The 14,038-nt window shown below is 40.6% G+C and overlaps 1 protein-coding gene across 1 annotated transcript in view; it reads right to left on the bottom strand.

The window, feature by feature from the left end:
• The window catches only part of LOC139475934 (mannosyl-oligosaccharide 1,2-alpha-mannosidase IA-like), a 30,354-nt gene extending 26,057 nt beyond the window's left edge, over positions 1 to 4,297 (bottom strand). The window contains exon 1 of the mRNA XM_071259147.1: positions 3,660 to 4,297. Coding sequence (XP_071115248.1) covers positions 3,660 to 4,283 — 624 coding nt within the window. The 5' untranslated portion in view covers positions 4,284 to 4,297. The remainder of the gene's footprint in view (positions 1 to 3,659) is intronic.
• Between the last annotated feature and the right edge of the window lie 9,741 nt (positions 4,298 to 14,038).

A 14,038-nucleotide genomic window follows, 5' to 3' on the forward strand; every position in this document is an offset into this window, starting at 1 on the left:
AAATATTGATACATGTTGATACTGTATGTTAAAAATTTATGAATATTGATAAAACTTCACTGCCACAGGTTACCAGGGTTCAGATAGACAATAAAAAGACAGAAAATTCAATTCTAAATGCTTGATGGATCAGCCTAGTTCATATGGAACATTATTTTTAATAATTGCAGGACCAGATCAAAGAAGAGGTTAAAATTGGAACACATACAGTACACTAATGTTATTAACCTATTGTGGTACTCTGAGTCGATATATCGCTTGAAACACCTTTAGAAAATACACTCATACTGACGAGTGGCAGCATGTGCCGGCAAGGAAGAAATGAACAAATGCTTGTCCTACCAGGCGAGTACAAATTTCAATCAAATTCATTCATCTCTAATCATTTTCATCAAAAGTATGCTGGATAGTTGATTTCATGTTATATCTCATATGTTCCCAGTAATGATAACGCAATCCATGTCGCTTATATCATAAATAGATGTCATACTTGGCAACTGCTCTGTTGAAGAAATAAATAGAAAGTGTGTTTGTGCAGCAAGCTTTGAAACAAGTTCTTAAAAGGAGGTAAGTTTAATTATTATTTTTGTTGTAAGCCACTCGATAATGATGCTCAAATGTCAAATGTCAAAGCGAAAGCAAATGATTTAGTGAGGGCAACGGCTGATGTAAGTATTTAATTGTGGCAATGGAGGGGTTCATGCGAAAAAACATAAGCAAATAAATATCCTCAACTCAAAGATATATTGACAGAAAATGGTAACAATTTAGAACATATAACATTACATAATGTTAGTTTGTCATTTAATGCCGCACTCAGCAATATTCCAGCTGCCTGTAAATAATCGAGTCAGGACCAGACGATCAAGTGATTGATATCACGAGCATTGATCCCATGCAATTGGGAAATGATCATGACATGTCATCAATCAAGTCAGCGATCCTGACCACCTGATCCTGTTAGTTGCCTCTTATGACAAGCATGGGGTGCTGAAGACCTATTGCAGTACGGGTTCAAAATAGTATCTACTTGCCCTGCAGGACAAGTCGGGCTTAAGAAAAAGTTCGAGCCCTGCTAAACATTCCGATCAATGACATTCCTAGCTGCAAAAATCTATTCGTAGTTCAGGGTACAATTTCCCATTGACAAGACCTAATATATGACGAAAGTGGGAAGATGCACTTTTAGGACTGGGTCAAAATCTCTTTGTTTGCAAGAAATCATAATCTACGAAAACAATGATCAAACTAACAATGACTGAGATCATGTTTTGAGGAGTTTTATTTTCTAGTCAAGTATGTGGTCACCAATATATTTACCAAAATGTGAAATGAGTCAAATTTTCACATACTGTTTTGAGTCACTGAGTATTGTACTCAAATGCTGTTTTTGTTGTTGTTTAAAGGGGCACTGATCTAAAGCAATTCCCCGTGACTGGTTGTTGCCTTTGTTATTGTTTTTCCCCTGTGAGTACCTGGATGATACGTAACGCAACTGAGCATGACAAGAGACTGGGCTACCGTCTGCAAGGACAGCTAAATAAACTTGGAGGCAATATTTGTTTTACTCGTTTTTGAACACTGATTGGTTAACCGTGATCTATGAAGATTTCGACAAAGGGCGCATGTTAATTAATTTCTTCAGCCTAACAAACAGACAAAAAGAATGACGGAGCTCATCGGGTGTCGTCATTTGGAAATACCCTGATTGTCATAGTTTAGTAATAAAAAAGTATCCATGCAGTGAAAGCATTTTCGGATTTCGGACTGCGTCGATAATACGATTACTACTCCCTTGTTGTCATCCACGTTTTCTTGTGTAACCCTACGCTAGTGTATTTATCGTCAATTCAGTTAATGAATTTATTACAGGTATAATTAGTGGTAGCACCACTCAGAATACATGACAAAGGTTCCCATTTGGCATTTATTGTGTCTGGGGTAAATATTCAATCTAAATCCAGGTTTGAAGTGAGGTGAAATGTGTGTTATGTAATATGCATGTGGCAGCCCAGCAAGAGATGAAAAGTGCCGATGTAAAAACAACATACTTTGTTTAAAGGGTTAACCGATAATACGTTAATTGATTGCTCATTGTTATCTAACTAAATGGATTTTTTTAGGAACCATGGACGTTATGAAAATAGTTGTCACGTGGGCTTTGTCAGCCGACCTTTGAGACTTGACACCTATGTGAAACACCTGAAACAATCTAAGTGATCAGTTGAGAAACAAACACGGGTTATAATATCCCGAAACTATATATATATTTTAAAATATTTGATTGTTACAGAGACATGTGACATCGAATAAGTTTCTTTGAACAGCTGCAGACGTGTTCCTTAGTGTGGATATTCACGGATACATTCCTCGAACTAGGAAGCTGTCTAAAATTATACACATGAATTTGGTAGGTTGTAATTATGATCTTTCCTTCATTTGCTGTAGCATTGGACAGATTCATACTTGGCCTTGGTTGGGAAATTCTTCAATGCGCGATAGGCGTTGTTTTCACAAGTCTTTTCCTTTGTGAGCGTGTATATATTACCGTCAATTTGTAAAATGTGATTCTCTCAGGCAATTTATAAAAGGTGTAAATATTTCAGTCATTTTGACTGAAAAGTCTGTCCATTTCTTTAACAGATTGACTAAAATTGATTAAGACGATCAAAAGGGCCTAAAAACATCACAATAGATTATTATGTAGGATAAGAAGCCAAACAATATAGAAATGTACTTTTCATAGTAAAATTTTCAGTCTCTTGGGGATGATGTTAAACATAAAAATGCTTGGAATTCGTTGTTATAATAATACATGTGGACATATTTTTCAGTCAATATGTAAAATAACTGAATATTAAGTGAACATTTTGCACATTTTGACTGTATGCTCAGGAGACATATTTACGTTGTGTTGCAATTCAAAATAGTGTCAACGAAAATCACACAATTATCAAGCAAGTGACTTATCAAAACTTTGTCACCCTTACCGATGCTACCCACAAAGATACCTACATGTCCTTATTATTTCCAAAACTGTATTTTATTTTGTTGATCAGTGTGACCATACGCCCTTATACTATCAATAAAAGGGACAAAAGCGCTTACGAATTGCGCAGCAGAAGTCGCGAACTAGTCTAGGTTTCTGCTTTATCATCCGGTACTCACGGTAAAAAACAAAAAAAGGCAACAACCAGTCCCGGGGAATTGCTTTAGATCAGTGCCCCTTTAATGCTGCACTCAGCAATCTTCCAGTTGCATAAAGTGGGTCTGTAAATACTTAACCAGACAATCCAGTGACTGACATCATGAGTATCATCACTGCAACTGGTTTACATTGTCATCATGACATGCATCAACCAAGTCAGCCAGCCTGACCACCCAATCCTCTCAGTCGCCTCTTACGACAAGCATGGGTTGCTGAAGACCAATTCTATCCTGATCTTCTCAGGGTATGGTTGTCTGGACTAGAAGAAACAGTGATTGATATCATTCAACATCATCTCTGGCATCAAGTGTATGTTGTTGAGAACCATATTCTAACCCAGAATCCCTATGCATAACCCTTCTTTGTAATATGTATTAGGATTAAATATTGCCAATTCCACGTAATCAATATCAATATAGGAATTGTTCAAACATGTATTACAAAAGCCTACCTCTTTTACTTTCTCTCTCCTCATCCTGTTTTCTTCATCATCATGAGACCCCCCGGCTGCTTCATCAGGCAAAGCATGCCCACCATGCTCCTTTTCAACTTCAAGCTGTTTCTTCATTTCTTCTTGTTTTGCTAAATTGTCTTCTTCTTTCTTCTTCATCAAGATTATATTCTTCTCTTCCTGAACTTTATCTTTCATGACCTGAGCATCCTCGGGTTTCATATTTAACTTATCTCCAAGAACTTCATTCAGTTTTTGCTGTTCCCATGCCACATCGATTTTTTTTCTAAGTTCCGCCTTGTCAACTATCTTATGAGGATCGATCATATCACCATGCCTCAAAACTTTGGCCCCACCCAGAGGGTGGCCGTCTGCACCAAGTTCGGCCTGTGGGAAAAATATGACGTTTCCAGCTTCTTGGATATGTTTTCTCATTTCGTCCATTGTAACACGGTCTCGGAGATCGGGTAAAAAGAAAAATGCCCCAAAACATACAATTCCAAATGTTAAAAACACTAATAAAATTATGTATTTCTCTCTTAAACGCAGTGTTTTGCGTCCTTGAGGTACAGGCACACCATTTACATAGCGTTGATAGGTGGGAAGAACACTACCCGCTGCCATGTTGTCGTCTTCGTTCAGGCCCGCAGCGAATGTTGTCGTGTATTGGTCGAAATTTATAAAGGGGAGGTAATTGCTTTCAAACGCTCTCGGGAGACTACACGTACGAACGCCCGAGAACTCGGTGACCCATATAACAATCTGCCTCATCGCTGTTGACTCTGGTCATGCCATGCAACGTAGGCACTGGACGGCGCGTGCTTTATATACCATTGATTTTCAAACTGTGAACATCAGTTATCACGACAATCCCGAGGTGGTGCATAATGCTTCATCTAAATAAAGACTGAATAAGTTATTTTTATCAAAGAATATGTATTTTAAGCAACATTATTCACGGAGAAAAGTATACTTATATTGATATGAAATGGCATTATTCAACTTATATAACAACAGAGAAGCGAAAGGTTACTCAATGTAATTCTTTACTCAAATCTACAAACGCGAATACGGGAAAACAATTAAATTACATAATTATTATTTGGATTTTTGAAAACAGTTTCAGAACAGAAGCCAATTGTTTCTACGCATATGAGATTTCTATATGAAATATTTATCAGTGTGTAAATAAGATGGGGGGTTTTCATTTTGATGACGGGTTGAATTATAATGGCATGTTCTAGGCAAATTATTAACATATTCTAATCATTTAATGCAATAATCGCGATATGGCTGCAATATTGCCGATGCGATGTAAAATTTAACTCACTCACTCACTCATTTAATGCAATAAATATATTGACTTTCTAAGGGTTATATATTTATATTTTGGAATTTGCTAATGGCGTGAAAGAACATGGGTAGTGCCAGTTTCTTTTGTTACAATAACCCCGCCTCTTTTCCATGGCATTCTTTATCCATGTATAAGGGCAGTTTCAGACCTTCAGTATGAATTCTGTATCTGAAGTCAGTGACGTCCATGTATATGACATGGAGAGCATGCATTTGCACATACCCGGAGGTGAAGATGTATTGTTAAAAGTGCGTGAGTTCGTTTTTATGTCGCTATAAACAGTATTCCAGTTCTTCTGGGAGTTAAGGCGGACATGATGCAGTTGGTCTCAGACGTTTACCACTTTGACGAAAAACACGAGCACGGGAGTGTGTGGTGCTAACAAACCTAGACACATCATCGGGATTCGAACCCACGATCACTGGTTTAAGTTTGGCGTGTTTCCCGACTCTGCGCAGCGCATTGCGGCGCCTTAGGCGACTGGGCCCAACATAACATGGGTCGGGATCACTATAATATTATAACTGCCAGATTTTGTCCACCAAGACAACTGGCGCCGGTAGTTGTGCCACCAGGCTGGTCCACGGCTTGTCTGTCAAGACCACAACGCTCGTGCCCACAGTGCACGTATCCCAACTGGACTACCCCCATCAGAAAACGTCACCAGCCATGAGTCCCGACCTTTCCCCCATAGAGCACATCTGGAACGTGATAGGACGAAGTGTACTCCGACGTCAAGGGCTACCTGCTACATTAGCCGAAATGGGCCACGCATTGGGCATATAGACTTTCTGTAGTCTTCCTGGTCTGCCCAATCGGGATTGATCAAGTCATCTCAAACGTCCATTTTTTTTACTACACCTTTCTCGCCTTTCTTTGTTGTTTGCATCCACCGCGAACACCGCGTTATTCGTAAACGGCCATTGTTAAATATACCTCATACAGAATCTATCATACAATTCAAACAGAATCTATATGTTAAGAATGTGGTCTTCATTCAGAGGATAAATAACACTTCTTTTTTGTATGTAAGAACTATATTCACTTGAGAAATATTTTTTTTTTACCTCATTACAGAAATATTATACAGGTTATATTACGTTTGGAAAAAATTATTTAAATCATGCATGATATAATAATGTACTACGCTTGATAGCTTTATATTTATGTAAATTATTTATAATGAGATCGACAGAGATGTAACACTCTGGTCATGTGACCTAAACTATTATTTATCTTACAATTGTACTGAACTGTGGCTTGAATTACGAAATAAACTTGATTGATTGATAACATGTTCTGCATATTGGCATGTTACACCTAGTCCTTCCTTTTTCTTATCTATCCACTCCCATCACCCGAGGGGGCACGGGTGGCCCAGTCGTCTCAGGCGCCGCGATTCGCTGGCCCTCATCTTGGTTAGCGGTCAACTCACAAAATTTACAAAACAATCAGTTTCTTTCACCAGTTGGTGTTTTCCATATGTTGTACAGTGAGTGAGTGAGTATGGTTTTACGCCGCTTTTAGCAATATTCCAGCAATATCACGGCGCGGGACACCAGAAATTGGCTTCATACATCGTACCCATGTCAGAAATCGAACCCGGGTCTTCGGCGTGACGAGCGAACGCTTTAACCAAAAAGCAAGTTCGAACTGAAAATCGTTAACTGTGCCGTTAAGCTCACACCTAATGATATTACAAAATGACTTTTATATATTGCATATATGCTTCCCTTCACGATGTTCGAAATGTTCTATGGAAGCGTATTAGTGCCACAGTCTAAAAATATATATCATCTACGTAGATGCAAGTAGATGATACCTACTCTTACGTAGATGATACTATAATCTACGTAGATGATACTGCTCACGTCTACGAAGAAGATACTTTCATCTGGGTATCAATATTTTCTCGAGTAATTGATAAGTACGATTATAATACCACATACGGGGATGAAAGTATCATTTACGTGGCTGTCCAGCAAAGTTACGCTGACCCCAAAAAGCCTGTTACAAGACGTGCAAGGAGAACATGATCTCGAACAATGTCGGCCCCTGGCGTTTGTCGATCAAAATGCCATTAATCCTAATGAGTTGTGTTCTCCAATGAGTTGTTGTGCCATCCACACCATTACACCCCCATCTCGGCCATCGTATTGTACACCATACTGTCTACATAATGGTGTAAGAAAAATATATTACTATTTTTCACGATACTTGCACTTTAAATATACTACTATTCCTACGAAACTATTATCCTACACGGGTAGTCGGGTAGCCTAGTGGTTAAAGCCTTCACTTGTCACGTCGAAGACCCGGGTTCGATTCCCGACATAGGTACAATGTGTGAAGCCTATTTCTGGTTTCCCCCGCCGTGATATTGCTAAAAGCGGCGTTAATCCATACTCACTCTCACTCACTATCGTCCTCCATGAAATGTGTTTCGTTATAACCAAATTGCTTGTTATTGAATAAAGTTAATTGTTATCAGTTTTTACTTCACAATGATTAATCTGTGGGTTCGGGAACCCGGGATTAAGAACCCTTGCCTCTAGGTACTGCATGGATTACATAAAATCGAACGTATCTGAAGACAACGGTTATGTTTTTCACACCCGTAAATACACGTACAAGCTAAAATTAGCCTTGTTTGATTAAAATAGCATCTGTACTGTTATTTAAGATACGAGGGTCATGCTCGAGGGTTACCATTGCGTTGGTAGATGTTGCACAAAGGTGAGAAGGGATAGACCTAACAACGCGTCGCGCTGATTAATGATACAGGCGTATTCCTATGTACACCAGGGCTCAGTGTACAGTTCTCGATAGGAGGTGACATCATAACTTGATGGCTTACGGTGAATATATACACGTTTACTTTATATAGGTACGAGTAGATATATACACAAGGAACACTGTTTGCCAGTTCTCTGACACCAAGCTGCTGATTCAACATGTTGTTCCTCCAGTTACATAAGTAATGGATTAAATGTTCAGATAATATAGTACATTGCTGTTGCATGAAATCTCCCCCCCCCCCCCCCTCTCTCTCTCTCTCTCTCTCTCTCTCTCTCTTTTCATTTTCATATATAAAGCCATGTCACTTGACATGGATTAAGTAATAAATATAACAAACAACAGTGCATATGTGCAATGACGGTATGAAAGTGACCATCTAGCCATCTCATTATCTTTGTTTAGCGGTAACTAAGGTCTGATTTTAATGAGATTGTCATCTAGCCAGTTTGATTTAGTGGCAGTTGGAAAAATAACCAAGTGATCTTTGTAATGTTCAGTTTCACAAAAAGGTATTTACCACTTTGCACGAATTCAATAAATATGTCCTTGAAGGTTCTGTGAAATCGGCTCTGTACCGAATAATAATGAGAATGAATAACGTCATGAAAAGTACAAGTTCAATATCTCAGCAAATATTTCTCATAAAGAAATTTGAAACCAGGAATCTAACTTCACCGCGCGTCTCAAACGGTACTTGTTGGAACGTTTGCCCTTTTAAGCACGATGGGTACTCCTCCCATGTCGACCGCCACCGTGGCCTAGCGGTAGAGCGTCCGCCCGGAGAGCGGTAGGTTTTGGGTTTCGATCCCCGGCCACGTACGTCATACCAAAAGACATGGACGGATGATACTAGTTGATATCCTGTCTGGCGCTCGGCGTTAAGGGACTAAATAAGGACTGGCCGCCTCGGAGTCAGTATACCGTGTCTGAGTGGGGCATTCGTGTTAAACTGCGGCATGGTTTCTCCATTAAGAACTTGAAACAAATGACAATTTTTGTCGTTTAGATTTTTGAAATTACGAGTCTAGCTTTCATGTGTGACTCGATAACCCTACAGCTCAGGTTTGTCTGGGCCTAGCTGTATCTATATGTCTGGCGTGGCCTGGACACATTGCAACGATTCCCCACACAAATAACTTCAAAGATCTACCTCGCTTTCCGACATATGCGTATTTCGCGCGCACGAAATATTTTCATCTCTGGACCAAGGCTTATATAGCCAAAGTAACCCGACATGGATAAGTCATAAATATATATAAACAACAGTAATTGATCAGTGCCCGTCTCTTTCGGAGTGGCAGACAGTCAATGTAGTACAATACCATGGGGATTAACAATTGGGGTTAGCATTTTATAAATAAGGGCAATTAAGTGATTCAATGTATATATAAGGAAAGATTAATTGCTATTGATTATGAAATTTTGGACAGTGCTCTGTGGGATGATTCTGGGCAATCTAATGAGTTATCGTTTGTCCTTACCGCTGTTGTGAACACTATGTTTATGCGGAGAAAATGTCATCTCTCTCATTATTTCTTAGACTATAAATACTCTTAGTTGAATTGAATTAATAAGGTTGATGTGATATGTTTGTGATATGTTTGTATCTGCAAATATTTTTAACCACTATTTTTAATATGTTTTGATATTTTAGCACGTTGAGAGCTAGTATTGTATCATTAAGTTGATATTGTGTCTCATTGGCCTCTTAGGCCGGACGGTATATAATTTTTCTGTAATAATTGTTTCAATTCCATTTTAACATATACCGTGTGACACATTAACAAAATATTATCTTATCTCATCTTTGATATTTAAAAATGGATCCCTCAAAGAGCGAATACGTCGGGCATCGGAAATATCACCGGATAATATGTTCTAACATGTCCGAATTTATATGGCGACACCTTTTCGCAGCGCAAAGAGAACCGAGAACTACCCCTAGTGCCACTGAGAAGATAACAATATCCCGTTAGCACGCCAATGTGACGTCATGATCATGTACGCGCGTCAAGACGCGTATTATTATACTTTCTTAATCAGATTATTCTGAGTCATGCTTGTCTGAAACAACATCGTGCACATGGCATTTGTTTGGGGTAAAGCCGTATGTTGCTATGTCTATATATTGTCGGAAGAATCACGAAAGGGACTTCACCAGTAATTATAACATGATAGACTATAGGCAATGACTCACAGTTTATTCACAGTTTATTCCCTCAAGGGAGGCCACCCTACGTATGGCTCTCACTTCCGACCATGTGAACACTCCCGCGTGATCTGAAGGAGAGGAGTGACTGCTTGTTGTTGTTGTTGTTGGCCTGAGGATGGTCGGCTTACCGTGCAGTCGACGATCTGTGGGTACTCTCGGGCGAAAATAGATCGCCCTTGTCCCCTGGCAGGTTGGAGGTGAGGTGAAACAGGGTTTAAAGTCGCGTCAAGAATGTCATGTTAGAAGAATACTTAACATTTATATATTCGGGAATATTATGGGTGATGGGTTCTGCTTTTAGTAAACATAACAACACAATGCGGCACCACCAATTTGGTGATATAACTTCAATAAAACTTCCCGTTAATTGAACGCGAAGTGCCAAACTAAAAATGCAACCTTAGTATTCCAAAAGCTGTACCCTACTGGAGCCGACCTGGAGCCGACCTGGAGCCGACTGGGCGCGGATCATCACAATAGTTGCTGGCTGTTCCACCTCCAGTAAATATACTCACACGCCAAAGAACGCAAGTGGTTTTAAGCAAATAGGTAACAAACACGGAACCATAAATTGATACGAGTTTTAGCATGTAGTGAAGCCTGATGGTGTTATCAATATTTTTGGTTGCATTTTGGAAGCCCCGAGTAAAAACGCAAGATAAAAAACGAATCGCCAAAACGCACCATTTCAATGAATATGTGGGTATCATGCACCCATTTCTCGCGAAATCGAAAATGCACGAACTGTCACGAACTGTAGTGGGTATGAAACTGTGGCCGATTCTTGGACCTACAACTCCTTGGTCAACAATGTCACGCCTAACTCAAATTCAGAGAAACCAGGCTATCGGACGTTTGGAAGCTGGAGAGTCTGTCCAAGATGTTGCCCGTCATTTCAACGTTAACATAACCACAATTTACCGTCACCTGCATCGATACAATGCTACACAGACCACAGATGACCTTCCTCTGAGCGGTCGTCCTAGGGTCACCACACCTCGACATGATCGGCAGATTACCCGTCAATACCAGCGACATCCGTTCCCAACTGCAAGTGAAAGTGCTCGACAGACCATCGGAACACATAATCGACACATCAGCCGGGACACTGTGATCTGACGTCTCCGTTCCAACAACCTCAGATGTCGCCGACCAGCACGTCGTCCTGTTCTCCAACCACGGCATCGACAAGCACAATTTCAGTGGCGTCATCGTGAGTGGAGGCGTGTCATCTTCTCTAGTTAAAGTTTTTTTTTGTCTCCCATGCAGACGGAAGAGACAGAATTTGGCGGCGACGAGGTGATCGTTTCGCTGACAGAAACGTTGTGGAAAGAGATCCATGGGGTGGACCAAGCGTCATGATATGGGCAGGGATTGGACTTATGCGAGACTTGGACCCATGTGCTTTCTGAATGTTGGTCAAGGTCGGGGACTGTCACTGTCCAGCGGTATATCGACCAAGTGATGAAACCCCACGTTGTTCCATTTTTTACACAACATCAACAACACATTTTCCAGCAGGACAACGCTCGTCCCCATGTTGTCAGAGCTACCATGGCCTTTCTGCAACAACACTACATCCGTGTTCTACCGTGGCCAGCCCTCAGCCCTGATCTGAACCCCATCGAACACTTGTGGGATGAGGTTCAAAGGCGTCTGCGCAATGTGCGCCCAGTCCCTACAACTGCCGATGACCTACGCACAGCTGCTCTGGATGTGTGCAGGAGGATCCCTAGGGCCTTCACAAATCGCCTGATCCACTCAATGTACAGGAGATGTGTGGCAGTGATCAATGCTAATGGTTGTCACACCAGGTATTGACTAACATTTTGGGTATTGAGCCGAAACTGTGTAAGCTCTCAACATTTGAAAAAAACCAATTATGTCATCAGCTTTTTAATCCATTAAACTGTCTTCAGTCAAATTTTTGTCAATCTTGCCCTATTAGTATTTCTTGTCTTTACTTTTGAAAATACATAACATGCATACTGCATCACTTGCGTTTCTTTTGCATGTGAGTATACATGCCGAAATCACTACACCTAGTTAAAACAAAGGCAAGTTACCCATTGATGGAACGGATTAGGATGGAGTAGGGATTGGATGAAGAGGAACAAGTTGACAAAGATGCACCATGTTAACGTGAAGTTGGTTTGTTCAAGCAAGTATATTCATATAGCAACGACAACATGATATTGAAACAGACTAGAAACATACATAAATATATGTTACATATAAAAAACCCTCTAAAAATAACAATCTTGATTATGTTATTAGCAACATAAACAATCTGGATCGTTACATCATCGACTGGATGAACGGGAAACCATGCCAACACATGCAACGTGATCACCTAATTAAGAATTTGCTGAAAGGAATAAACAATGATATGACATGTTTACATGTATAGTTTGTTATATGTATATAACCACTCCCGCGTGCTCTGAAGGAGAGGAGTGACTGCTTGTTGTTGTTGTGATGTTGTTGATGTTGATGTTGTTGTTTTTGGTGGTGGTGTTGGTGGTCTGAGGATGGTCGGCTTACCGCGCAGTCGACGATCTGTGGGTACTCCCGGGCGAAAATAGATCGCCCTTGTCCCCTGGCAGTTTGGAGGTGATGTGTAACAGGGTTTAAAGTCGCGTCAAGAAGAATACTTAACCTTTATATATTCGGGAATACTATGGGTGATGGGTTCTGCTTTTAGTAAACATAACAACACAACGCGGCACCACCAATTTGGTGATATAACTTCAATAAAATTTCCCGTTAATTGAACGCGAAGTGCCAAACTGAAAATGCAACCTTAGTATTCCAAAAGCTGTACCCTACTGGAGCCGACCTGCAGCCGACCTGGAGCCGACTGGGCGCGAATCATCACAATAGTTGCTGGCTGTTCCACCTCCAGTAAATATAAAACTAACATTTATCCCGGGCTGAATGTGTCATCGTTAATCGTTGCTCACTTTGTCGACCTCTGGGATTACTCAGTCTGGTTCGTGATATACATATGTCTGTTGTGTAGTATTTCGGACTATGTGCGTGTGTGTGTGTGTGCGGGCGCGCGTGTGTGTGTGCGGGTGCGTGTGTGTGCGTTCGTGGGTGTATGAGAGATGTGGTTTTGTGTGTGAGTGTGTTTCTAAAATACATCCTAACCCCTGTTATACTGAAAAACAGGGCGTTTGTTGTTTAACTCCGCACTCAGCAATATTCCAGCTATATGACGGCGGTCTGTAAATAATCGAGTCTGGACCAGACAATCCAGTGATTGATATCATGAGCATCGATCCACGCAATTGGGATCGATGACCGTGCATCAACCAAGTCGGCGAGCCTGACCACCCGATCCCGTTAGTCGCCTTTTACGGCAAGCATGGGTTGCTGAAGACCTATTCTACCCCGGATCTAACAGGCCACCATGGCAACACATGCAACGTGATCACGTAATTAAGAATTTGCTAAAGGGATTTAACAATGATATGACATGTTTACATGCATACGTTATTATACGTTGGCTAAAGGTTCGGGACTGGCGTTATTTCTGCTGCTGTCTCGCCAAATCAGTACGACAAACACTCGTGTAATAACGACAGCACCACAGCGGATAGCGTTGTCTCGGCGGACTGACGGTACAGGTTCAAGGATACAGCTCCGCCTTCAACGATATAAACAGCACCGCCTTGTGTAATCAAACAGTCATAACCGCCACTGTTTGGGCACACTTAGCCCTGGATGATATGATCCCACACAAATCGCTTTAGTGAGTCGTCTTGCTGTTTACAGAAGATATCAGGTCATCTTAACACTAACCTACATACAACATACTATGGAACATAGCATGGCCGGGTTTCTTTCAGAACGTATACAAGCCAGCATTAAAAACGCAACAGTGTTATAACAGCAATATCACCATTCCCAAACCCAGCCCTGTTTATGAAATAAATGATGGTGATTATCGGAATCAAATTTTAATGCAGGTATACTTACGGGCTAAGATTTTCTATTGAGACGGGTTAT

The sequence above is a fragment of the Haliotis cracherodii genome, unplaced genomic scaffold (assembly GCF_022045235.1).
Source record: "Haliotis cracherodii isolate W230 unplaced genomic scaffold, xgHalCrac1.p SCAF_3, whole genome shotgun sequence".
In the NCBI taxonomy this organism is placed as follows: Eukaryota; Metazoa; Mollusca; class Gastropoda; order Lepetellida; family Haliotidae; genus Haliotis; species Haliotis cracherodii.